A 27928-nucleotide genomic window follows, 5' to 3' on the forward strand; every position below is an offset into this window, starting at 1 on the left:
AGCTGCTGGGGTCCGTTCAGTGGCAAGGCAGGTTACGCACCTGTCGTGGCTGTCTGTATGGAGCTGGGCAGCGAAGGTAATCCCCATATTTACCTCTGGAATAAATTGTCGCCTTGAGAAAGGCTAATTGCAGAAGTAGCCTATTGCTTTTGGTTTCGACCGAGAAGGGGAAGCTGGCGAAACTCGGGCAGTGGACTTGTGAGTCGGGCATGCTGGTGAGCATTGACTTGCTAGTGGGTTGAAAGCTTCGTCTTAAAGCGTGGTTTAAGGTCTTTGCGATCGCTGAAGAATGCCAAGACAAGGGTCATTCCACGAAATCGGTGCCTTTTCAACTTTAAAAATGTGAAAAATATAATTGTTTTAAACTGATTTTTTTCAATGCCCATTTAATTAACACATCTTAACATGACAAGAAATTGTGTTGGGCCATCTCAAGCTATGCATTTTTTTTTTTACCATTCACTTATTACATAGAATATTGTAGGATAGTAACAGGACTGATGGTAACAGGACTGATGATTTCATGCTAAATTGCTCATTTCTAGCTAACAGGTCAAGGTTAGGAAGGCACATGGTATGTAATCTGAAAGGTTATTACTTCTAGATATTAGTAATATCAGTATTGCTAAATAATTGTTTATATATACACTTTAAAAAATGGTAACAGGACTGATGTTGTATGCTTGCCCCTCTCTCACAACCCTGATAAAACATGAAAAATAGGACATTTAAGAAGAGAGAAAGTTACCCTTTCTTACACTGTGGAATCTGCTTCTTCTAAATGATGTCACTTCCTTGAAATTATGTCACTTCTAGTTTGTACCATTATTTTATAGGGGGTTTTGGTGAAAGTAACAGGACTGAGATAAAATGAAGGGACAATTATAAATTACTTATATTTTCTAAGAAAACATATCTATTTATGTCAAAATCATTGCTTAACAATGAGATTTCACTTAAGACAATATAAAACTGTGAAAATTGTATCATTTTACCAACATTTTACAACTGAGAAGTGCTGTTGAAAAAGAAAAAACATAGCGTGGGACAGGCCAAAATCAACCAAAATCCTTACCCATAGCATATATTTATGTGATTTTAATCATTTTAACTTGTATTTTATTGGGTTTACTTGGTCTTATATTGATGCATATGATCTATAGTAACATTAAGTTTTTTAAATTACACATTTATTTGTTGTTAAAGCAACTTTAGAACTGATTATATGTTGTGGGACGCAAAAGGCACCGATTCGGTGGAATGACCCACAAGTAGATTCTCACGATACAGCCTTTTACAGGAATGCACATTTCCAACAATATAAAAATGTACAATAATCAGGATATTTTAAGTTTGAATGAAATGGACAAATAATGAACACATTATCAGAAGCTTTGTCATTAGAGAAATGTTTGGAACTTTGGATTTCTTGATCGTTTTTATTTGTTAGGCCTAACTTCTTGGCCAGCAGATGTCGTGGTAGAGTGGTGCATCAAACTGCTGAAGTTTTGTGTAGGCTATATGCTCCTCCTTGAATTGATCCACAATCATAGTACGTCATCAACTGTGTCCTCGCTACTTGCCTATGGCATACGGTTGAGTTTCCTTACCTTGTAGCCTAACAAGTTAGTGTAAAGTTTTCTGTGAATACATTTAAGCCCGCAACGTCTTCAGTGATTTAACTGCGACGACACTACGTGGTAAGTTTCTGAAGTTTAAAACTAAGCTATGCAGGAGGCTGCCCATATTGTGATGAATTCTGGCATCCATTTAGGTTGATTGTGCACTTGTATCAGCTATTAACGTTGGTATCGGTTTTTACTCAAGTTTAATAATTGAACTTAAGCGTTAGGCTTAATTTGCTGAAGCTTTTGTAACTGGACATGTCTTTCCCATACAGTTTACAGCAGCAAGTCGTCTTCGAACGATATTTAAATTGCAGTCGATGTCAATAAACTTTCGGCCTTTGTTTCGTTCTTGTAGCCTACGTTTCACATCTAGTTCCCTTTAAAACCAGAATATAGCGTTATTTGTAGGGTATGCACGAAGAGCTTATTTGACCCTTATTTTATCCCTCGAACTATAGTTGTTATAAAAGATCTAGCATGGCCATTAGCCACTTGACGTTTACTTTGGTTATTGGCAAATCGCGGCCTGTTCACGATGTTGTTCCCAGACATATTCTAAACATGCTCCCATGCAACACCACAAATAAGTGATGGCTAGCCTATAATGTTGGTTGTAATTGCCTGTGGATAACCCGTCCACAGTTGTGAGAACATTGAACTGCTCACTCTTAATCAAAATTTCACCCTATTATTACAAAGATATAAGCTAGTGCTGAAAAAAAGTCGTTTTAAAACATCCATATTTCATAATTTCCTTGAAACCACTCACCACTTCTTGCGCTTAAAACCAAGAAACGCTTAAGCTCAAAACGCCCGACTTTGAAAACTCACTTCCCAGTATATTCTTCATTTTAGGCTACGTCTAGCCTATAGGCTTTCAATTAGCCTCTTTGCAGAACTCTAGCCTACCTTGCATTTCCCAAGGCAACTGTTTTTGTCACTTTGTTTACAGAATAGGCCTATGCTAATGCCAAACTCATCATTGACCCTATATGCCCAGCTGGTAGCTAGCCTAAAACAGGTTCTCAAACTTTTTGGGGCTAAGGCACAACCCAGGTCTAAACCAGAATGCCCACTGGTTGACTTGGACTTGGTTACTGATACATTATGTACACACTTTATCTAAAACGGGGATGTTTATGCCCATATTTTTCTATACAGTGTTCATGAGCTGAGACCACAGCATAGGCTACATGGTGTTAACTGAGCTTTTTAATTAAGAAGCTGTCATTGATGCGTTCAAAAATAGCACTAGCCAATTTCATGAGCCTGTATGAAAACGTAGGCTACTGGGTTCCTCGAATTCCATGGCACACCTCACTTTGCGTCACTCACGGCACACCAGTGGCTGGTTGAGAAGTACTGGTTTGAAACAAGAAGTCAGCTCTGATGGGGTCTCAGTTTTCTTCCTGTTCACTGTTCACTATACCTTCTCTAGGGGTCCCAGACCTTATTAGGCTACTTTGGATTATAGGCAACATGTATGTAGTTGCTCTGGGTTAGTTATGTATTTTCATCATCATTCATTATCAGGTTGAAATAATTTTATATATATATATATATATATATATATATATATATATATATATATATATATATATACTCTTTTGATCCGTGAGGAAAATTTGGTCTCTGCATTTATCCCAATTAGTGAAACACACTCAGCACACAGTGAACACACAGTGAGGTGAAGCACACACTAATCCCGGCGTAGTGAGCTGCCTGCAACAGCAGCGGCGCTCAGGGAGCAGTGAGGGGTTAGGTGCCTGGTGGTGATTTGTTTCATAAATATATATTTTTCTAAAATTATAACATATTTTCAGAATTATTTCTGATCTGAAGTTGATCTGATTTGAAGTGATTTCTACATTTTCAGTGACAATGGATGAAAATATATTCAATAGCCTAACATTACACACTTGTTTGGCTGTAGCCTACAGTATATGATAAAAATGTCTGTATAATGTTTTGTTATAGGCCTAATGGTAATAGTTTTTATAATAAACTACATGCCTTCTCTTTTGGCAATGGCAAGTCAAAGAGGTTGCAATAGGCTACAATGCAAAAAGTAAAAGTGAACCCAGGGTGCTTTGTGTTCACAATGCAAAGATTAGGCGAACCGCACCGCGGAGTTCAAATCGAACCATGCAGAGACTCCGAGGTGGACTCGGCACGGTTCACTTTAGGGTGTTTTCACATATAATCCCTTTGAAAAGAACAGAAAATTGGACCAACACAAAAGGGGCTCATTTTGTATTCACATTATGAGTTCATTTGAAAGAGGACTCAAATCTCTTTCTGGTGCACTTCAGCTCTGATGGTGCCTCAGTTTCCTTTCTGTTCACACTGTACCTTCTCTGGGCGTCTCAGACCTTAGGCTACTGCTTTGGATTATGGGCTATCTAGTTGCTCATTTCCATCATCATTCATTATCAGGTTGAAATAATTATCATAACCCATAATTGGTATGATGATTTCATTTCATAAATTATTTTTTTTCTGAAATATATAGTATGTATTGAATTCTGATCTGAAGTTATTGCAAATATCCTCTCGAACTGTCAGTCAACGCGCCAGCCCATCACACTGTCTAAGCCCCACCTGGTTACTGTTGCTATGTCCAACTTTAGCTCACGTCCAAAATGACAAGTGAACAGCAGCCTGTTAATTGACCGTTCGCAAAAGCCACGCCCCCCTAGTTATTGTTACTACGCCCGTCAAACTCAGAACGGAGTTGTCTAGAAATTCAATGGTACAGTATACTGTAGCTGTTAAGACTCTGCAAAAGTTACAGCACAAGAGGCTCTTACGGCTCCCACACACAGCTGCGTTCCGTCAATGCATGCCAGTGGGTGTTCCCGACGGTAGCTATGCAAATGACTTAAAGTAAAACCGTAATGTGATTGGTTGGTGCCGTCTGTAGATTGGCTTGATTGGCCGGTGCCGTCTGTCGGTGCAGCAACAGCTGAACTCCTCAACGCGGCGGGAGAAACGCGACGCGACTGACCCACAATTCAGTTCGGCAACGGATCACGTGAGCCCATGTAAAGTGAATGGGATGCGTCTCCAGCAACGCGAAGCACACAGCTGTGTGTGGGAGCCGTTAGAGAGCCACGGACCTAAATTCATTTACAATCCGTTGAAAAACTGCAGTATGACATGGAGACGCATTAATATTAGCTGTGCTAGATAGACTTGCATGCATGTTACAAGGACACTTGGGCCATGTTATGTAAGGAACATGGTGCTGCTAAAAAACAGAAACATAGCCTACATTGCAGAACCACTTCAACTTTATTATTATATGGTGAATAAATGTTACACTACTGTGCACAGCCCACGGATCTATAAAGATCAGTGGCACAGCCCCATGCTTCTCTGACGTGACGAAGCTAGCACGTTATTAGCAGCAGTTAGGTAACTATGCTAACGTTAGTTATCTACAAGTCTCCTCCAAGTGACAATCATTTTATATACAATGCTGGCAATGCTGAAAACAATTAACATCCTTATATATCTGACTTGCATTGAGTTGACTGTGTGGCTTAATCCACAGATGTGGTGGAGCACTGTTTCGTTATGGTTTGCTAAGGAGTAAACATAGTTTACTATTTAAAATAGTGGAGATCTGGGACGAGAGAATTTAATCTAATTTAACATAATTACAGAAAACCTAATCAAGATTGAAAGGCATTTTTCTGTGTATCGGTGTTGTGTTAATCCCACATATGTCCTTTTCAACTCACTCAACTCAATATCACTCTAAAATCCCATAAAACCGGACAAATATCAAGGCTCCCAATACATTTCTATGGAGCCGTAAGGTGAAGTAGACGGGCCATGTCTGCCTGCATGGAGCAACTGGACTGCCATTGGCTCATCTGCGCTCGATGGGCGGGGTTTTGCGAACGGTCAATTGCGCTGCTCAGAATATGGGCTCGTATGTTTTCTACATGCAAAAAGAGTTCAACAGAGCCTAGCGGATCATGAAAAATGGTGAGCAATGTAATACAAAGGTCACTAATTCTTCATTAGTTAGGCTTCCAATAGCTTGGACGAAAAGATATTCAGCCGAACGTTAACGTTAGGACACAAAATTTGTAGCCAAATTACAAATGTTTGCCTATTATTGCCCTTTGCTATGCACTCGTTTGGTGATAACGAGATTATCGTGCACTGTGGAGAGGACGGTGACTGTACCAGCATCACGAAAAGACACAGTTAAAAGTGGACATTTTTCAAAAAACACAGGGGGATCTGAAGGCCGCAGTTTCTGACCATGGAGTTGAGGGGGCATACCTTTCCTGTTCACACAAACAGTTCCACACGCGCCAGGTGTTTTGCCGGTGGAGCTCTTGGAAAAGAGCGGGTGAGGTGTAGTAGCTGTCAGTATATAGAGTGTGTCCCTTCCCCAAAAGCTTGGCTTCCCTTAGCAAGCCAACAACTGAACTATGGCCAATACCCAGACAGCGATCGTAGTTGAAGGCCCCTCCAGTGTATACGTGCCACTGGTACGTGTAATTACTTGTCAAGTCTGACAGGACAAAATTCTTCAGACCAAACCGGTGTCTTTTATTTGGCATGTACTGACGAAAAAACACCCTTCCACGAAATGAAACCATGGATTCGTCAATGGAGAGGTGTTCGTGGGGGTAGTACTCGCTCTGAAAACTCTTCAGGACTAGATCCATGAGTGGGCGGATTTTAAAAAGTGGATCATAACCCGGCTGACCTCTCTCCAACCTCAGTGATTTGTCATTGAAGTGGATGCAGGAGGACAAGAGCTGAAAGCGGTTGCGTGTCATTACACGAGCGAAATTTGGTGTTAAGCCCAGTGAACTTTGGGTGCTCCAGTAATCAGAGATTTGAGGCTTTCTAGTCAGACCCATGCTGATCTGAATGGCCAAAAATGCCTCCATCTGAGAACGATCAGTGGGTTTATAGTCACGTAAACGAGAGTGACTCGCTAGCTCGGTGGAAGCTAACGCCTCAGCATAGCGGTTTGTCTCAGCCACCATGAGATCAATGGCACAATCGCTAACAATCCCAAACTCTCTGCGGACCAGGTCGTGGGTTGGTGTGTACAAAAGGGATCCTCCCATCAGATCGCTTCCTCTCCCCCTCAGTGGCCACCGTCTTGCCTGTCACATCTAGCCTCTCCCTCACCACTGCCAGTGAAGTCGCCGGCCTTGGTGAAGTCGCCGGCCGCTCCTCCTTCTTCATCTCCCTCCTCGTCCTCCCCTGGACCACACACGACCCCCAACAACTCCTCTCCAAATCCGAAGAACTCCTCATCGCTGTCACTGTCCCAGTTAAAATTAAAACTCTCCTCCATGGTCGTAAATTCACGGTACCGCAATCGCAAACTCACTCTGGGTGCTAGCTAGATAGCTTGATATTTAGCTTCAGCTAATTTGTTTCTTGAAGTTTGTGAATGAGGTAATTAGCATATTTGTGAAATATTAACCAATTGAGATCTGTCTAGAACAGTGGTTCTCAAACTTTTTCTGTCATCCCCCACTTTGGAGGTGGGCAATTTTCAAGCCCCACCTGACCCCATCACTCCGGCAAAATGGTAACATTAAAATATTATTTTCACATTTTGGTTCCATGTTCCATTTCCCGACCATCTAGGTCCTCTGGATCTGATGATGTTTTAACTCATGTCAGTATGTTAATGAATCCTATGTTTGTGTGTTTTACTGGGTTGAGGCCACCTAAAATCTCACAGGCACACCTTAATTATAATTTCTGGCTACCCCTGAGATAATGGCAGTTTGTTTGTGATCGTTTGTGATTGTTTTAAAGTCTGCCAAGGGACGAGACCTTGGTTGGCAGAGAATAGCCTAACTGACCGTGTAAATGCGTAATTTTAGGATAGCCTATTAATGTCAAAAGCACAATTAAATAATTCAGTGGACATTACATATTGACTGATTTGAATGATGCTTTCTTAAACTAGCCTACCTTGTCACAGATTGAGTGGGCCATAGACTCCTTGAGAATCCCAAATGTAATTTTCTATTTTAACGCAGGTTCTGCAGCTGTGGGCCAAGTTAAACCTTTGCGCTCCATCATTGGAAGGGTGATGAATGTCGGACGGTCGGAATGTCGGTGCACATTTGGAAAATTTAATAAGTGATGCTGACCTGCCAGTTGGTGAAACTACACAATGATCCTCGTTTATTTGTGTTCAGGAAAACGAATGAAGTTGCGCAGAAACTGCTTTAGCGCAAGGCAAACTTTGCGCTCCGGCCGGCAGCTTGCCGATATGCTCTGCGTCTCCAGCACTACAAAAACTTCTAGTCGGAGAGCAATCGTCGATGCACATAATTTGGAGAGAGGCAAAAAGTGTAGCCTATTGAAAAACTATTTTATCCCAAAAACCCATCAGCATTCTTAACCTTAGTGACAACACGCATTCCTAGCTGAGCTGGTATGTAGTCTATATTTAAACGTATTTATATGTTTTCCCTTTTTTGTACTGCACTTGTTTTAATTATATCTTCAGTGTGTCTGAGATGTTGTTTGTCCATCCGTCTATGTCTGGTGAGCCAAAGACAAATGTCCACTATGGTGTTGGCTAGCTAAGATTTATTTCATTCTATTCTAATCCACCATGCGTAATGTAGGGATGGAGAATGCTTTTCAAACCAAATTTAGGATTCAGCGAAAAAACTCTAGCGCTCTTGAAAAACTTGTTTGGAAAAGAAAGGATAGGCTATCATGTGATGTTGTGGTCTTATCGCCCTCTCACGGTGAATTGCACAGATAAATATTACGTGATTTTGTGCTTCTTTGTCATTCAATTCTTTGTTTCAAATTTGCGCATTAGACAAAATAATTTTATGACAAGGATAGGCCGATGTTAAGCCTACTTGTTTTTATGCTGGCTACAAAACAAAAGGGTTCACAAACGTTATTCTTTTTTCTAAATGCGTACCACCATGGCGACAAAGAGAAAGAAGTAGGCTATGATTCAAAATGACTGTTGTCAAATTTGCCTAACAAAATACGGGAGAAACTATAACTTTCATCCTCTCTCATGCTATATCATTTGTCCCGACCAGGAGGGAGAATGAAACATTACGCACGTCCCACTTTTGCATAAATAATTCCTGAACGGTTTTGTTCGGGGCTGAAAATGCAACTGTATTTGACAGAGGACAGATGTAGGTGGCTAGTGACAAAATATTAGCTTTCAGTGTTGTATGATCTCTTAGTAAATTCCGTTTAATAAGAACGTGTTTTATCCGTTTTGGCTCTCGGATCTTATCTCACTCAATGAACAACATCATCGGATGGATGGGAGACCTCCTTGGAAAACTAGGTTGCTGCTGGAAGTGGTGTTGGTGGGTGGTCAGTAGGTGGCGCTCTTCCCTCTGGCCAAAAAGATTGATCCCAATCCCCCAGTGCAGTGACGGGGACACTGTACTGTAGGAGATGCCGTCTTTCGGATAAGACGTTAAACCGAGGTCCTGACTCACTGTGGTCATTAAAGATCCCATGGCACTTATCGCAAAGAGTAGGGGATTCCCCGGTGTCCTGGCTAAATTTCCAACCTGGCTCATTCAATCTGGCCCCCTAATCATCCCCCACTGTAATTGGCTCATTCACTCCCTCACTCAAGCTGGTGTGTGGTGAGCGTTCTGGCGCATAATGGCTGCCGTGCATCACCCTTGTGGGTGCTACACATTGGTGCTGGTTAGTGGTGTTGAGAAAAGCGCTATATAAATGTAACGTGTTGTTGTTGTAGTCATATGGGTAGGCATTCTGTGTGTTTGAAATAATTAATTTGATAATACTTCCCATCTTAGCAGAGTTAAAGTTTTGTGTGAAGGGAATTTAAGGCCTGTCTCATATAGACGCCTGTCTCAAATACTAGCCGGTGCAGTTTGGCTATTTGGAAAAATAAAAGCCTGGGCTATTTGAAGTTTTACGGTATGCAAAACTCACTTTTTCTGTGCTTTTGCACTTACATTTGGGTCTCTGAAGCTTCTACAAACACTCCAGGTGCGAAACAAAACCATGTGTTGAGTTTTTGTGGGTTAGTTGAGAGAGGTTGATGTCAATAACTGCGCTCCTGTGAGCTAGTCAGAAATCTCCCCTATTGAGACGTCACAATGGGGGAAATTTGAATATTACTACACCCAGAGCCATATAGGGCGCTGACTACCCACCTCCATCTGAAATTTCCCACCCACTAGATTAGGCGCTTCCTGTCGAAGGTCCTCCATTTTGGTCGTAGCCTTTCATTTCCAACCAGCACCATGCGAAAGAGTATCAACAGTATTTTGTGTATCCAAACGTCTTTCGTGCAACCTGATATCATCCATTTTTCAAGTATACAAATAGAAGTCCAGGACACGTGTCGTTCTTGTTAGCATATTTAAGCAATATGACAAGTGGGAGCGGGGTTGGTAAACGGTATCCCCGCGGCTATAATTTGGCCGTAGGTACGAGGACGAAGGCCATATAACGTAGCCTAGCCTACGCTGGAAGCGACTCAGGCCACCTGGTAGTAGGCAGCCAATTTCACAAATGCTTTTAAACTCTGGAATAGGCTACACTCTACTGGGTCTATATACCGACCCAAATAAAGTTTTACGTAGTACCATTTAACATTGTTAGGCCATGTTACATCATACATGCAGGTGTCTGAATTGATTCTGCTATGGTTATTGTATTTAGCAGACGTTTCGGCTAAACTCCAATAACTTGGCTAGTCTACTTTACTACAGACATTAAAACAGAACCGTTTGACACACATTCTTTATTATTCCTACATAACAAATTGCATTTTATCACTGGCAGTCGAATGCTCTCTGGTAGAGAATCCTCCATCGCCGTGTCACCGACCGACTAGTATGCTCATTTGCATTTAAGGCAACAGGCCCCAGAAACAGCCTATTCTAAAAGGGACTGAAATTGGCAAGAATGGAGCTGCTGATAATGTGTTAATCTGAGAGGAATTTTGCACAAACAGCTTCAGGGACATGTTTTGTGCAACCCATAGGTCTATTTTGACTTGTTGAAAAAGAAGTATAATATGGGACATTTAATCTGATATTGTTACTACGGACTACAGAGTTTTTATTTCACCTGGGGTCACAGAGCTTTTTTCAAAATATATCCTCATGATCTCCACTGCACCTGCTTCTCTTTAGTATCTCGGTCTCATTTGTCCTTAAAAGCAAACATCTGAGTACCCGCTCAAATTTCTATGGCACAAAATAGCTTAGGCTACAGAGGTTACCCTGGGCTTTCTTCAATCACCCTTCCATATTCAGGGGCCACATTTGGGGCCCCTAAGTGCAGCTGGGCCGTCAGATGGAATTCAACCAAAGCCATTGTTATTCCCACAGTGTGGGAGGAGGAGAAAGAGTCAGGGTTTTGCTCACTAAATAATGACCACTAAGGTCTCTTTATTCTGTATAGTGGAATGTATGATTCTACTGACTATGGAGTATTGACTACCACCAAATGCTCTGCATTTCCATTTCAATGAAGAAAGTGGGGGGTACTGCCTAGATTTCCCAGAAAGAGTATTTTTTAAAAGCTATGTTTTGTAATTGTTTTTAATTAAATACTTAAAGTTAACTTAAAATACTTAAGATTAGTGAAAATGTAGGTTACTTATCAGTTTTCCTAATTGGAGTTATGTCTTACTAGTATTCCTTTATACACTAAGAATGTAAACACACTCAGATGTCAATTCACTTGAACATGAATCAGTCCCTGTTGTGAATAATTAATCCAATAATTTAATTTAGTTTTTAGAATAGAGAATTAAACAAAACCTTAATGAACGGTTACACTCCCTCTCTTGTTTTCTTTTTGAATTTGCAGTGAGATTTGTTATGAGATTTACTTTCAAGAGATGAGTATGATTTGAGCTCATCCATGATCAGACCAGATACCATAACTTGTTGGTCTATAGCACTGTGTGGTGTAGCAGTATCTATTTAGCTTCAGAAAACTAAGGTATCAATATGTTGTTATGCAGGAATCTTTTTTGATGCTACGGTTTCAGTGTCACAAAGGCTGAAGTTCAGTCATTATTTAACAGAAAGTTTCAATGTTTTCTCGAGGCAATCTTGGCTACACAGCAATTTATTTAGGCTACATTAAAGATTGCATTTCTTTTGTGAGTAGACTACAAAGGTCTTTGACAGACATTTTTGTCCTAATCTTATTTGCATGTGACTTGAGTGTGAGTATTTAGTTCATATATTGTTTTTGGTCTGTGCCCCATTTTTTTAATTACAAGGCTACATATTATGTCACATTTTAAGTCTTTTTCACTAAAGCATAAAGTTTATTTTTTGCTCTCTGTTAACTAAGTCTTTGGTCTTTATTTATCAATGTGACCATGATCTGTCAAATAAATTCCTGTGTTCTTCAGTCTTTTGTTCTATCATCTTTCTCTTTAAATATCAAAGTGTAGTCATGAGTGCTTTTTTCAGTGTGACAGATAACCCATTGAAATCACTACGGAACAGGGCTCCTGTTTCCAGGGCAACACAGACTTGCTGCTTCTTTTCATGTGACCGTAGGGCTCTGACGTTAGTGTGTGCGAGGGGGTGGAGGCAGAGTTCTGGTCCTCAGCTGCTGAGAGTCTAGAAGAATCTTGTGGACTTTGATAAAGGAGTCTTGCAGCCTGTTGCTACATCTCCTTGTCTTTGTTTTATTTAATTATTGATTAGAGAAGCATCTACAGCTGTCATCCAATTCATTAACAATCAGGTTATGGATTGTTGAACGCCTCCATCAACAAATAAGCAAAGAGGTAAGGCTTATTGTCTTGTTTGGCTGATGTGGTCAATAAGAAATCTACAAAAATAGAAGGAATGAGAACAAAACAAACATGGTTATTGCCTGTTAAAATGCTCATTGAATCGATGGATATCTCAGTAAGAGTGGTTCACAAGCTTATTACGTAGGTTGTTGTTGTACCAATGTGCAGTGGGTTTAAATAAACAAGCAGACATGGAGATGCTGTAGATTACTGTTCCCATGGGGGAGTTGGCTTGCTCTTCTTCTCTTCCCTATCTCATGCACACTTGCATGCAACCTCCCTGGCTATCTTTAACCCCCACCCCCTACATACAGGCACACACCCACTGCTGCTCTGAAATAACACAGGAAGAGGGAAATGCAGTCCCCAGGGCTTTGGAGATTGCTTACTTAACCAGCAGAAAACTGTTCTTTAGAGTGGCATGAGTAAGAGTGGGGTTGCTGATATCACCGTGGCTGTGATTTGGCTGAGGGCCGATGGCTGCAGATAATCACAGCAGTTCTGCTACCAACTAGTCGAGTTTAAATACATTAAATTTCGTTATCTATAGTTTATCTAGATTTTTGTTCATTCGTCCTCCTCCCACAAAAGTAGTTTCAAGTCTTGGCATCTTTTGTTGCCAAGCAACGCAACCCTTCTCTCTCATACTAAATTGAATATTCACTGTACTCTTTACTCCATTTCTCTCTCTCAGTAACTGTTAAATGTGACATTATGAAATCGCTACTCTTTCGCTTTGAATGAATGGAACATTCACATAGGACTCTTCAAAATGCGAAGTGATTACTGGTAAAGAGTACAAGTGGGGACTTGTGAAAAGAGGGGCTTTATCCAAAGTGTATTTTTCAATGAGTGTTCCTCTTCTAACTTTTGTCCAATACATGTTCTGATAATGCAACCCATTCAACACGCAATCAATATGTGTAGCTTATTATTTAATACTCTATTGTACACTTAATCAGAAGGTTTATTTCTTATATGGCACAGTAATGTGCATTTATCATTTCCGTATAGTGGGTGACCAAAAGATTCTGGGATAGGCCTATACATGACAGATGGCAACAGACCAAGCCAAAATTACTCTTTTAATCATAATCAATCTTATTACTTGTTAGAGGTGTCGGTTAATAGGGGGTACTTTCTGTTGTACAATAGAAACATGCTTGTAGACTTTAATGAGTGATTTAATTCAGATGGAATTATCAACAATGCATGACAATTGAAGAACAAAATAAAGATGCAGAGGAAGATAAGGAGATACTGCACACCATTGTTTAACAGCATAACCAATGCATAATTATGTAGGTATATAATCATTTGTATTTTGTGAATAAAAAAACAACATACTGAAACTGAATTCTTCCTTATCCACCTTATTCATGAAAGCAAAATCCGTCAGGTTTTCATCTTCCGTCTATTCTGTTTCCATTATAACTTAGTGCAGTCTCAGCAGACTAACTATAATATGCGCCGGCTTATATTACTTTTGAATTGTTGACAATTCTGCACTCAATATGGATAATCTATATAATATAACTGACCGAAAAATATAGAGTTTGCTTTTACATGGCTTAGGATACGTCAGGCACTGTGTACTGCCACATTAAAATCAATACAACGCAGCTTCGGCCAGAAATAGAAAAATGTATTTCTGAATACTGAGGTGTCATGTCGACGCCCTTTGTTGGCTAGATAATATTGTGGATAGTGTTCAAATGATAATCTACAAAAATAGATTTTCTTTATCTGTTTGAAAGGCATTAAAAAGACTATTTCCTACTGCTGTGATGCATGGCAAGGCAGGATTTCTCCCTAATTATGAAACAAGTAGACTAATTAGTGCTCCCGTAGGTTATGTGGGGGGAAAAACAAACAAAACCATTGGCCCAATGATCTTTACAGTATGAATGAGGAATTATGGGGAAAATTCCGAAATGCCTGAGGTGACCATATTCCTTACTAACACGGTCACTCTGTTTGATTCACAATTGTTTCAGAAAAGCATGGGCATGAATCCAACAGAGGGGTTGCCTTTAAGCATGCATTATGCAGTTTGATAGAACAATATTATTTATATTAACCCCTAGTTAATACGTGTTTTGAGTATTGGATTGTTGATTGTAGGAATACAATATCAATAAGCAAGTGAAGAGTTCAGATGCAAAACCCTCTAAATCTGTCTGACCACTTTTCTTTTAAATGAAAATTTTTTATCAGGCTCCTATAGGTTTTTGCCTACAAATCAATATTTCAGACTAGGAAGAGGTATTTAGTGGGTTTTGAAGCAAAATTATTTGATTAATGTGTGGACAGCATTCACTCACCATTGTTATCTCATTTTTGACGGAGGTGACGTTTAGAGGGTTTTGCATCTGAACTCTTTATAGTCATAGGTATGTAGCCAACTAAATATTATCTAAAATCTGGGTATTAACATAGAAACAAACACCAGACATAGGCCCATTTTAAGCATTGTTGCACTCTGGTGGACAAGAATGACAGTATTCCCCAAGGGTATCAAAAGTATTCCCCAAGGCTACAAGTTATTTTGTTAAAATATACAAGCTGATTAATGATGGCAAAGCCAGCTCTTCTGACAGAATGTGTGTAGGAGGTGATTAGTCCTGCCACAGCTGCCTTTGTGTGTTGTCTCTCCTATCTGTTATTACAGCTTGAGTGTTGTGTGGGAGTGAGCATATCTATATAGAGTGTGGTTGTAGGCAAGGAAGAGTTAATGATTCTGTGGATTTCATAGGGATCGGCCTTGTCTGTATATCATCACATTTATTCATTTGATAAATTTTCAAATTGTCACACACCTACAGATAACAAACCAACCTTTATTGTTTCCCAATAATGGGCGATGCTGTCATGTATAAAACCTATCCATAAATGAATGAATAAAATATATCTACAAACGTACCTGAAATCAGTTGGCATGCAGTTTGAAACAAATGTCCATTGACTGGACCAGCTAACCAGGCTGTTGACCAAAATGCCACAGCTGATGGACAACAGTTACATGGCAAACCATGGAAGACTCATACCAAATTGAACATCATGTACAGTATTCACACACCATTAACAGCCCTATTGAAATCGTCTGGTAAAATATTAATAATAATACATTTTAATAATACACACCCACGTCCTTGCACAAATACAGTTGTGTGCAGAATAATAGCAGTGTGTTTTAAAAAATTGAATAAAGCTCAAAATCCTTACAATACAGTAGCTGTTAATTCCATAATATCAATGTATTATGAACACTGCACATTCAATTTCAAATCAAAACATGACCAAAATTGATCAAGTTTGTGTTATACCTTTACAGAAGGTGAAGAAAAAAGGAATGTTAGGCTGTTCAAAAAAATAGCAGTGTTTGCATTTTTCTTTACAAATTTATTTACTGTATAAACTGAAATGTCTCAAGATTTTGCTTTACTTTGACTGCACTAATATCTAGTTGCATTACCATTATTTCTGAGAATTGCTTCACATCTGTGTTGCATGGAGTCAACCAACTACTGGCACCTGTGAACATGTATTACAGCCCAGGACGATTGAACTACATTCCACAATTCCTCGGCATTTTTGGGTTTTGCCACAGAAAAAAAATGTTTTGATGTCACCCCACAAGTTTTCTATAGGATTGAGGTCTGGGGATTGGGCTGGCCACTCCATAACGTCAATCTTGTTAGTCTGGAACAGATACTTTGCTCGCTTTTGGGTCATTGTCTTGCTGAAACACCAATTTCAAAGGCATTTCCTCTTCAGCATAAGACAACATGACCTCTTCAAATATTTTGATGTATTGAAACTGATCCATGATCTCTGGTGTGCGATAAATGGGTCCAAAACCACAGTATGAGAAACATCCCCATAACATGAATTGTGCACCACCATGCATTACTGTCTTTACAGTATACTGTGGCTTGAATTCAGTGCATGGAGGCCGCAGACAGTTTGTCCAACCACCCACATGCACTGAATGAACCGAGAAAAGGAGATCTATGTGGAAAATGGCGGGAGCTCTCTTTTAAGTACTCATATTTTTGCATGTAATACATTTCCAACTGTTCATTGCAGTGCAAATTAAAACCCAATTAAATCTATCTCTGACTTCAGACCCACTCAAACACAACCAAAACCGAAAAATATAACTGCATGAGTGGAGGTAATTACAATACCAAATACCAAAACTAAGAATCTATTTGTTACTGGCATCCAAAGGCACACTACTAATCATGTTCCCTTAGGTTAAGAGTGAATGGATAAGGTTGTTGTGTTGCAACAAGTCTTCACATTTGCCAGTAGGTGGGGTCAGAGGCTGAGAATTGACCGCATTCTGTGGGGAGATGGGAAAACTGGTTTTGGTTCATTTGTCTTCAAGTCTCAATCACTCTAACATACTTAAACATTGTAGATTACAGTGTTTCTCAGTCGCTTTTAGTGAATTTCTTAAATCAGAATTAAAATTCTCAAAACCACTAGTTCATCATAAAAGCACTATGTTGATTGGCATAAATATTTGCTTTTGAGACATAAACATAAAAACATTTTGAGCAAGTTACAATGTGGTGCAGTTTGCAAAAATTGCTTCAACAAGCCGCATGACATGAATATGACATATGCAAGAACAATGGAGAACCTGTTCTGAAACTTAGAAACTTAAATTAGCTGGGTGTCATTTACCTGCCTGAGACCTCCCTACTAGTCTAGGAATTAAAGCATATTTGTGAAGGAGGGCTCTGTATTAATTAATTAATTAATTAAGACTTGGGGTACTTAGAACAGATGAATGAAGAGCAGATTTGTTTTGTTTTGGGTTCTATGGCCTTGCAACAAAAATCAATTAATGTATGTTTGAAGTATCACATGCTAGAATGAAGCAACTTCCATTATGGAACTTCCATCACATTACCCACTTTAAATTAAGTTTATTTGGCTGGATTGAATCTGTCATCTGAAGTTCTATCTTGAAGTAATTGTATTAAGTAGAATTCTGATTGCACTTTTTTCCCCTGTAGTTACACCAGAGATCATCATGGGAAAACAGAACAGCAAGCTGCGGCCTGAAGTGATGCAGGACCTGTTGGAAAGTACTGACTTCACTGAACATGAGATCCAGGAATGGTACAAGGGTTTTCTGAGGGACTGCCCCAGTGGAAATCTCTCAATGGAAGAGTTCAAGAAGATATATGGAAACTTTTTTCCTTATGGAGATGCCTCTAAGTTTGCAGAACATGTTTTTCGCACGTTTGATGCTAATGGCGATGGCACAATAGACTTCCGGGAGTTTATCATTGCTCTGAGTGTGACCTCACGGGGAAAGCTTGAGCAAAAGCTTAAATGGGCTTTCAGTATGTACGATCTGGATGGCAATGGGTATATCAGCAAGTCTGAGATGCTGGAAATTGTACAGGTATTAAGTGCTTGATTTCAAACTAAATGTTTACATGTTAGTGTGTCCATGTGCATAATGTTCTTGGGAATTCTATGCTGCTTGAGGTTTTAAACCACACAAGAACAAAATCTTTTGCACAACTCTTGGATCGACAAGTGTGTTGGGAAGACTATAAGTCGACGACCATAGGACTGAAAAACTCCCTCACACTGTCTGTTTCACTTGCAGTCTTTAAGGCCCTATCGTACACCTGGCGCTAGGGGTGACAAGGCTTATTCTTATCTTACACCCAATTCAGTGATTAATTTTTTACCATGCGCCCCACTTTAATTGAACATTGCTTCAGTCCAGCCGACTAATAAAATTAAAGCTGCAGTTGGCAAGTCTGACAGATTGAGGGGACTTAGCCAAAATTTTGAATGTTTACAACTCTCATGCCCCTCCCCTACTACCACTGAGCACCCTCTTATCGAGTTTGTGCTTGTCAGTGCGCACCAGACTGTGATTGACAGTCAGATCTCACACAGCCCTGCTCTGATTGGACCAGAAGAACCGGGAGCTGTGGATTTTTGCAAAACAAATAACAGGCTCTAGGTGGAGGTAGAAGTGCGTTTTTTTTCTAAAACCGGCTGATTTATGTGGTTCTGTCGGAGCATAGTGTTGGTTTCAGTGAATATGATAAAAAAATCTTGCCAACTGCAGCTTTAAACATGAGGCCTCTGAGGACTGCTTCACATGTAGGCACACCAGAGAAAGACCAGAGTAGACCACACCAGAGTAGGCACACCAGAAACAAACAGGTGACTGGCACTACACCATCTTGGTACCTGAAGCAGAAGCCTCCTAGTATCATTATAAGCCACTATGAGCGTCTGCGGACTGTTTTTCTAATATCTACACCACAGGTGAGCAGTATACATGGGTGTGCAGAAGGCTTTTAACATTAAACGAGCACATACTGAATTTGCAAATAAGCATATTGGCCTGAGCATACAGTTTGCAGCGCTGACGGAATATATCTCTATTATCACTCAGATCATCGGTTAGAATATGACCAAGGTACTTTACTACTTTACATGTGTCATGAGTATATTTTAAACTTAATATTATATTCCATAAAGGATCAAACAAAGGATGTTATGCCCAAAACACACCCATGCACTTCAAATGCACTGACTGTCCAAATACCGATGCACTGTTTGATGTTGCGCTGCTTGTGGTGGAAATGATGCTTGTTGAGGGAATGACAGCTGTCACTCTCATTGGTTTAAAGGATGTTACACCCAAAACACACCCATGACTGTTTAAGAACAACCCTTTTGTGCCTGGCCTATGATCACAAAATCACACTGTCAAATTAGTGAATGTGGACTGGACACACTTTAAATCTTGTGTCTCTGACTTGGTGTTTCAGATCACTAAAATAGAGCCCCATATGTTATGATAAACAACATTTTGGTCTGCAGACAAGAGTTTTTCAGTCCTATGTTCATCAGCCTTTGGTGTTCTACTTATCAACAACAACTTGACAGCTCACACTGCAAAAAAATGATATCTTACCAAATGTTATAATCTTATATTAAGATAAAAAAAATCTAGTTAGTGTTGTTTTTAGTAAAAATATACTTACTTTGAGCTCTCTTGTAGGATTATTTGACTTTAAATAAGTCAAAATCTTCTTAAATTAAGACATAAAGTAAATTTATCTGCCAGTGGAGTAAGTAATTTTATATTAATTTAAGATTAGATTGAAGATTTAAGACAATTTAAGGTAAATTTACTTACTCCACTGGCAGATAAATTTACTTGTTTTTATGTCTTAATTTAAAAATATTTTGACTTATTTTAAGTAAATACATCTTACAAGAATGCTCAAAGTACTGTGTCTTTATATTAAAAACAATACTATCTAGATTTTTTTATCTTAATATAAGATTATAACACTTGGTAAGATATAATTTTTGCAATGCAATATTTAGCTTGGTGGAACACATTTCCTGTTATCCTGTTTTCCTCTTATTAGAAAGTGGTTGCTAAAATAATCTGCATGTTTGAGACAGTTGCTACATCCTATATGCTATTGCTTTACTAGATGAGGTTAGACATCTTAAAATCACTGATTGGCTGCCTTTTTATGGTCATGATGAAAACATTCCCTTAAAAAAACAAAATGTTTGTGGCAGAATTGCTGCAAGCTTGTGGGTGATTTTCTGGCAAATAAATGAGTTCACTAGAATATGTTGCCACAAGTTTGCCAATGTTTGCCACGAGAGGCAAACTTCCAGCAAAGTTCTGGCAACAATGAGGAAATTGCCACAGTTAGTCAGTAATGACAAACGTCTAGAGAACCTCTGGTGACAAATTTGCCAGTAGTAGAAAACAAAAACCAGTCAGCATACTGTAGTGCAGTTATTTAGGCCTAGTTCTGATATGTCTAATTATATTTATTACTAAACTGTTTTACTTGATTTAGCCCATGTTCCTGCATTCCAGTAGCCTGGGTGAACCCAAACAGTGCAAATTTGAATTTCTCAATTGAAAGCCTAACTTGAATGTTTGCCAGAAACGTAAAAAAAAATATGAACTTGCTGCAAACAGCTCGGAGTCTGGCAAACCTGTAGCAAAGAAAAGAATGATAAAAACCAAAAGAACCAATTGTTTTCCATGAGTTTACCACCAAGTCCACCAACTTGCATGTGAAAATATGACCTTGCCGCAAATTTGCTGCAACTGTTTGCCAGAGACCTAAGGTGTGTTTAACCTGTTGAGGAGTGAACTATTTTCCTGGTTCCCTCTAGAATTCTACGCAAACGATCTATAGTTTCAGTGTTCTTTATACTGTCTATGGGAAAAATACCTGAGGGTAATTGTCACATCATAGTGCGGAACTCTCGGATCGCAAACATTCTAATCACATATTTGTGACCGTACTTCTCAACGTTAAATTCACAAACATAGGCGAACAGGTTTCTGTTTGCCTTGAGGTTTTGGCGAATGTTTGCAAACACCAGCAAACAGTCTGAGAAGGTAGTTCTTCGCGAACATACAGTGGAGCTGGACGTGGGCTTGACGAAGGTGACAATGCAATTGCTGTTACAATGGAATGTTAACACCAAATCGTTCAAATGTAACTGTTTCGAAAAAAAAAAAACTTGTTCACCACAAATGTTGGCCAATATGTGCTGTATTTGAACACACCTCAGATTTGCATGTGAAAATATGACCTTGCCTATGACCTTGCAACTGTTTCTATGAGGGATTTCTGTAATTAAGGTTTAACAAATTTAAGCCAAGCAAATGTCCCTTCCATGCTGAACATCCTGAAGGAACATGTTGATTGACAGGAACTTATTATTTGATATACCGAAAGTGATGATGGTGTCACTTACAATCCTTGACTTTACAGCTGTATGCTCATCTATAGTTGAAATTAGAAGCAGTTTTTCAACTTTTTTAAAATTATTGTGTGACAGGCCATTTACAAGATGGTATCCTCAGTAATGAAGATGCCTGAAGATGAGTCAACACCAGAGAAGAGAACAGAAAAAATCTTCAGACAGATGGACACAAACCGCGATGGTACAGTAAAAGCCTTATCTTCCAACTTTTTAAAGAAACTGACCTTGTCTTAAGACATTGTAGGTATTTGTTGGCTAAGGATAATCAAATGGAATGAAGACTGTCTATTCTCGCTATGACTGGAAATAATGGTGAAAATGTTTACAATTTAAAAAAAGCAAAACTGCAGTAGTACTCAAACGTGATATTTATTTTGAAGAAATGTTTGTTGCATGTTACCAAAGGAGGCTACTATAGGACTTCAGGTGAAACAGGGCTTTAATAAAATGTAAATAAAAAAGTGGATTCAGCAGCTAGTATAGCCATTTTGTTAAACCGCACCCCTATGGAATCAAATCAAACCCATATGTTTTGTGTCTGTATCACCACTTGAAACTGTAGAAATAAGATTTTACAGCTACAGATCCTACAGTTACACATATTTTACTATTACAAATATATTCTGCAGTTTAAAATCAATGCTATACGTGCACAAAGCTGTCCTACAGTTACAAATCTTTTCTGCAGGTACACAGACTTTTGCGCCACCCTGGGGATCAAAAGTGTCTCATGTATTGTATGTGTGTGTGTCACACTTTGTAACAGTAAAACTGACAACTGACTACAAACAATTTACACAAACAATTTTCAATATTACCCATATGTCCGTCACTTACAAATATATTTTATGGGCATAAAGCATTCCACACTTCCTATGTCTTTCAATTATGAATCTATTTACAAATATATGCAACACATACATATCTTTCCTACATTTACAAATACTTTTGAGTCACATTTGATGCTTCCTTGTTGAATAGCCAATGGTGATACTTAGGTTTGGCTACCCACTCATTCACTATCCAATCACGCTGGTCTAACATTAGGATATACACTGTGGTGTTAGCATGATGACAGGCTTCTCCCTTTAGTCTTGCAATTCACAATGAGCAGGCTGATTGTGAGAGTTTCTGTTAAGTTGTATGCAGCCTGAGCAAGATCTCAGGACCATGAACATCTTGTCTCCTTTAATCCTTTTTATTTTCATATAATTTGAGAGGTTATGGACTGTTTTCTCTACAAGCACAGAACTTACCATTCTTGACACTCCACTAGGCTGTGACATTCACTGTTATGATAACATAGTGTAAGTAGAGACTGAACATGATATTGTATGTGCTTTCTCAGGAAAACTGTCACTGGAGGAATTTATTAAGGGAGCAAAGAGTGACCCATCCATTGTGCGGCTGTTGCAGTGTGATCCCAGCAGTGCAGGCCAGTTCTGATTGCGGGACCTCATCTCAGATGTCCGTCACCCTAAATTCCACAAAAATGTATTTATATTTTAGTTTTTATTTCAGTTGTTCAGTTGTTAATTGCTATACCTCTCTTTTCTCCAGACTGTTTGTATAACTGGGACTGACCCCTCATGTATGTCTATGCCTATTTTTGGGTCTCTGGCAGCCGTACTCTTATCAACTTTTTCTCTGTGTGGCAACTTGCAAACCGTTAAAGGTGTGGTTCAATATTTTGGACATAGGACCTCATTTCCATGTTAGCAAGTGTGATTTGCCTCGGGTGTACTTTGGAGTGGCTAAGACTGTTTTTAGTGGCAGGCTCACACATACTGTTGACTTGCGCTAGCCTAGCACCTGTGAACTCGGCAACTAGAAGGACTGGATGAAACATGTTGAAAACGGTCTCCACTGATAAATATCACACCTGCTAACTTCGAAATGAGGTCCTATGTCCAAAATCCTGAACCACCCCTTTAAGACACAGTCATAAAGATATGTTGTTAGCCAAAGCTAATTGACTGTGTTTGCACTCTAAATTGGGATCCGTAGATGAATGTGAATGACAGCCAAGCACTGTTGAAGAGAAGAAGTTCCAGCCAAGTTGATAGTTTTTAGTTTATTAAAAAAAGGAGACTTTATAGGATTTATTTTGAGATGAAATGTAATTTTACTGAGAAAGTATTAACAGGAAAGAATGGCTTTCATTATGAGGTTCATTATTATTTTTTTGCTTAGATCTTGAATTAATGACAGGAGACTCAACCTTCTGTGAAGACTTCTTCAGCATATCCCAAAGACTTTCAATTAAGTTTAATTTAAGACTGTGTGGTGGCCAATTCATCTGTGAAAATGGTCCCTCCTCCTCCTCCCCAAACCTCTCTTTTTGCTAGGGGGCATAAACGTTTGACTTTGGAAGGTTGGATAAGTCCCAATCACATTATTTTGGACCCACTCACTTTGAGTTTTTATGGGCGCTTCCATATCAAATCCATTCCACTTCACTTTGTTAGGAGAATTCCCAGATGAATAAAGATCCATGCCACGTTTTCACTGCAACCTTGTGTCCCGGCAGATTTCGATTGCACCCACAATACAGGCACAAAGCGCAAACACGGAGCACAAGCTATGAGCACAAGTAGTGTTAATTGAGAAGTATGGCTAGCCTATTCTGTAGCTTGAATGTAAATAAAGCTGAAGTTTTATTTTGAGCTCTTACTTGACCATAATCATTGGACTAAAAGAAGAGAGTTATGGTCCAAATAACAGACAGACCACTTACCAAATTTCAATTCATGGTAGGTTATAAACACACATTAAACATGGTCAAGGAAAAGTGGATGGGGCAACAAAATGCCACGGTAAATGTAAGGACTACCTTATTCTCTTCAATTAACCTAAGAAATGGACGATTAAAGTAACATTTCCATTGCCGCTTTACCTGTCATTTAATAGTTTATGAGATTTTATTCAGACATTTTAGCAATTGTCTAAAATGGGATTGCCTTTCTATAATAACGATAACAAAGTATGCCAGACCTCCGTGTACAGTGTTACAGTCCAGGCAACAAAGAAATGCTAAATGAATGTTGTGTCTTTGCTAATGTCTGGATAGCACCCAGGTTGCCTGCTGTAGATCAGGCGGGGTCGGGACAAGGAAAAAATAGCATTTCTATGGGCTTTTGTGTAACTGTGCGAATTGTCCATGAATACCTAAATTAATAGCAATGAGTACATACAGTCTTTGTTTAACAGTAACAATAGGCCTATGCAATGTCTAAGTTTAAATAGTGGTTTATACCCAAACACCCTTTTTACCCTACTCCATAGTTATGGGCATGTAAGGATATGAAATAGAGCACATGAAGCAATGCATCTGTCATGTACAGTACCCACTGTACAAGCCTCTGGAGACCGTTTTTTAATCTGGGGTTGGCTCAGTTGATCAGCTCTAGGCTCAGCAACATTATGCTATCAAAAGATTTCAGATGACAACCTAAATGCACTAAATGACCAGGTAATCCCATCAATGCTTTTTTCTTCCCTGACGGCAGAGGCATATTCCAGAACGACAATGTCACAATTTATTAATCTGTCTCAAATTATGGAAAAGCGGTTCACAGTTCTGCCTTTAAACCCATTGAAAGTCTTTGCTGGAGAAGCCCAGTGGTTCGCCTTTCCTGTCATCTAGACAAGATCTTGATAAAAAATTAATGCAACTCTGAATGGAAATAAATGTTTTATAACGGTAAGGGTCCAATAAATTATTACAGTGTGCAACTTTTGTTTTGGCCATGCAGTGTATGTTAATGTCAATTACTGTAAGTCTGTTCAGTCAGCTGTTTAGATTTGTAGGGATTATGAAATTGATAGAATCTCTTATCAATTATCTTATGCTTAGGTTATGTTTACATGGCATGTTTTTTACCTGTATTTTTTTTTTTTCCGATTTGATACACCCACAGAAAAGTGTGACTTGAAGCCAATTTATACAAGTCCAAAATTGACTTCTTGAAAAAAATGTGTTTTTAAAAAAAAAAGTGTTCTCATAAGTGTAGACTTGTGAGTGCACTGCTGTCATGGCTGCACATTAGGGGTTTTGAACAAACACAACCCAAGAGTCAAAACCAGTAATGTGTTTTTTTTTATTATTATTATTATTATTTCTTTTTTTTTTTTTTGCATGTCATAAATAGCACAGTGATTTTTTTTTTTTAAAGTCATGCAGCACAAGAGAAAGAAAGTTTTGCCTGGGTGTGTGTATCAGTGATTTTTGATGGCTGAAAGTTTAGAATGATATCCATGAATAGAGTGCAACGTTTCAGTAGTGATATAAAAAGCCTTGATAATGTGACAAACCATGAATTGTGTAGGGAAACATTTGATTTGATTTGACAGTTTATGCACATACAAACACTTTTCCTACCATTGACACAAATGACTTTGGAATTTCATGTACCTCCAAATCATCATCTGTGTGGATACGCATCAGTTGCATGAATTCATATCTAATTCATATATAATGCATTACCTCATATGAATGTCCACAGCTCGGATAAGAAGGTATCCGGTTCCATGTGCTTCTGTCCTGTTTACACTGGCATGACTTTTATGATCAGTGCCATTTGTGAGCAAAAAATTGGAGTTGGGTAACATTTACCATTCAGTGTAAATAGCCTTAGATGTCTTGAGAATGCATATGCTTGAAAGTGCTTTTTATGCAGTACATATAGGTTTGATTACCTATATGTATTGTTTAAAACTGTTAACATATTTCACCCTTGCCAGTCTGAAGGATAATAAAAGGTATTTCATAGACTTTTTTCCTATGCTCAAATATGAAAAATGTCAATGCAGAGGCAGAACAACATATCTTTTATTCATGCTAAAATTACTATTTTATTGTAAGAAGACTGAAGTATGTTTATGAAATAGCCTAACTGTGGGTTGTGAACTCATATGAGTTTGTGTGGGTGTAGATTTGTTTGTTCATCAAGTTGTTGTAATCAAGTGTGGGTATGCCAACCAGAGGACAATAAGAAGTCAAAAGACAAAACAATCCCATTCCTTTGTAGTGCATTTTTGTTGCATGTGCTATTGAAATATTATTTGTACAGATTTGTTTTTGTAAGGTAATTAAAAAAGATATTTAGTTGTCTTGATTGCAATGGAGGTTAGTATGCTGAGATGCCACTCTGCAACATCATTATCTACTACTGGGGACATGGCAGAACAGCAAAAAGACATTTCAGCCCCATGCACCACAACTACTGTTTTATAGAAAAGTGAAATTAAAGCAGAAACTGCTTTTGTGGTTACAAAGATCTTCGCAGATTGCAAAATATAGGGTTTCATCTGACATTGTTAATTGCAAGAATTCAACACCCTGTTAGTTATGTTGTTCATAGGTTACATGTACATCCTTGACAACTTTGTAAAGGGTAGAGAACTGGTTTTAAAGAGCCACGATCAAATACATTGCTCTTATGTATGTCATTTAATTTTGTGTTATTTAGTTGCAAGATATTATAGGCCACCATTTTCCAGATAATACCCCAATGCTTTCTCAAATAACAGGCTCTAATAAAGTTCTTCACACCAACTCTTACCACCATCTTTAGGGGATAATGTCATATGCATATTGTACGCAAATGTTTTGGCTCCTCTAAGGACATTGCCAAAGTGAAAATAAGGAAAGAGAACCCATGTAGCAAACAAGCAATTGGGTTTTCTTCAAATCATAATGTAACGTAACTTTGATTTTATAAATTCAAAACCTGTAAAGGTTGGGTGCCCAATTCAGAGGTTAATAAATAACAGCCTGCAAATAGATACCTGGTATCATTATCATTGATCATGAATATCCACCCACTCTTCCTTGTTTAGGGTGTCTTGTGTGCACATTAGGCTTAAAGATTTTCTCTATGCTCTGTGAGTTATTTTTTATTTTATTTTTTGTCATTGTCTTCCAGACTTCAGGTTCTTGACTGTATAAAATGCACATCCAGGATATACTCTGTGTGTATCCTATGAGAATAGTTAGTAATGTGCAAATCAGCTGAAGTCTGCATACTTAATCATTGTTGAATTTAAGTATGAGTTCTTTTCATTACCATGATACTTTTTTCTCTCCAAACACACATGTGCCTCTCCCACCTGTGCTTATATCCCTGGCTTGTTTAGCCATTTCAACAGTACATTTAGATCATTGCGAAATGCAAGACAGAAATGCTTTGATTTTTTTGCTGCTTTGTTTCTTAGAAGACCCCATGTTTGAAGTGTCAGATAATTGAATTTTCCTCAGAACTTTCATAATCTATGTTGTTGTTGGTTGTGGCCAAGTTACCCGAGTTGCTTATGAGGGACTAGAAAGTATTATGAAACTCTCAGTTGCACAAAAATGCATATTACATTTTGAGATGCTTGTATAACTTTGAGAGTGCATGATAAAAGCACAGATGATAAACTGCAGTGGCTTCATGGTGTATGCTTTTGTTTTATTATTACAAATAGCTAGTATAATTCTATATTGCACACATCTGGTGCCAAATACAAAACAGTATTGTAACAGAACTGTACATTGTACAATAGCCATTTGTTGAAAATGTTTGTAATTGTTATATTTTGTAGAGTTTGTAACTTTGTATGGTCCTGTTTTTTTAGATTTGAAACCTTGTACTCTGGTGTGGGTATCATGTTTGATTAATGAATTGATTAAAATACCAATTGTTTTGTGCACAAC

General features: G+C 38.7%; 1 protein-coding gene across 3 annotated transcripts; it reads left to right on the top strand.

Moving 5' to 3' along the window:
- Nucleotides 1-27928, top strand: ncalda (neurocalcin delta a). Of its 3 annotated transcripts, none has more exons than XM_076281211.1 (4): nucleotides 1-76; nucleotides 17457-17851; nucleotides 21307-21412; nucleotides 22580-27928. In XM_076281211.1, exons 1-4 carry the CDS (start codon nucleotides 58-60, stop codon nucleotides 22675-22677), a joined length of 618 nt encoding a protein of 205 aa, XP_076137326.1. In that variant the 5' UTR covers nucleotides 1-57; the 3' UTR covers nucleotides 22678-27928. The 3 variants fall into 3 exon arrangements, with proteins under 3 accessions (XP_076137326.1, XP_076137327.1, XP_076137328.1); XM_076281212.1 differs by lacking the exon at nucleotides 1-76 and adding an exon at nucleotides 1571-1700; XM_076281213.1 differs by lacking the exon at nucleotides 1-76 and adding an exon at nucleotides 11052-12417.

This window comes from Alosa pseudoharengus, unplaced genomic scaffold (genome assembly GCF_046254945.1).
Source record: "Alosa pseudoharengus isolate Yale_2024_CS ecotype anadromous, Long Island Sound unplaced genomic scaffold, YU_APseudo_1.1 YU_APseudo_1.1_scf_12, whole genome shotgun sequence".
In the NCBI taxonomy this organism is placed as follows: Eukaryota; Metazoa; Chordata; class Actinopteri; order Clupeiformes; family Clupeidae; genus Alosa; species Alosa pseudoharengus.

Excerpts from the sequence above, each read along its gene's own strand:
- ncalda (XM_076281211.1), top strand. Across the intron at positions 17,852-21,306 it reads AGATGCTGGAAATTGTACAG|GCCATTTACAAGATGGTATC; the intron begins GTATTAAGTGCT and ends ATTGTGTGACAG. Across the intron at positions 21,413-22,579 it reads GATGGACACAAACCGCGATG|GAAAACTGTCACTGGAGGAA; the intron begins GTACAGTAAAAG and ends GTGCTTTCTCAG.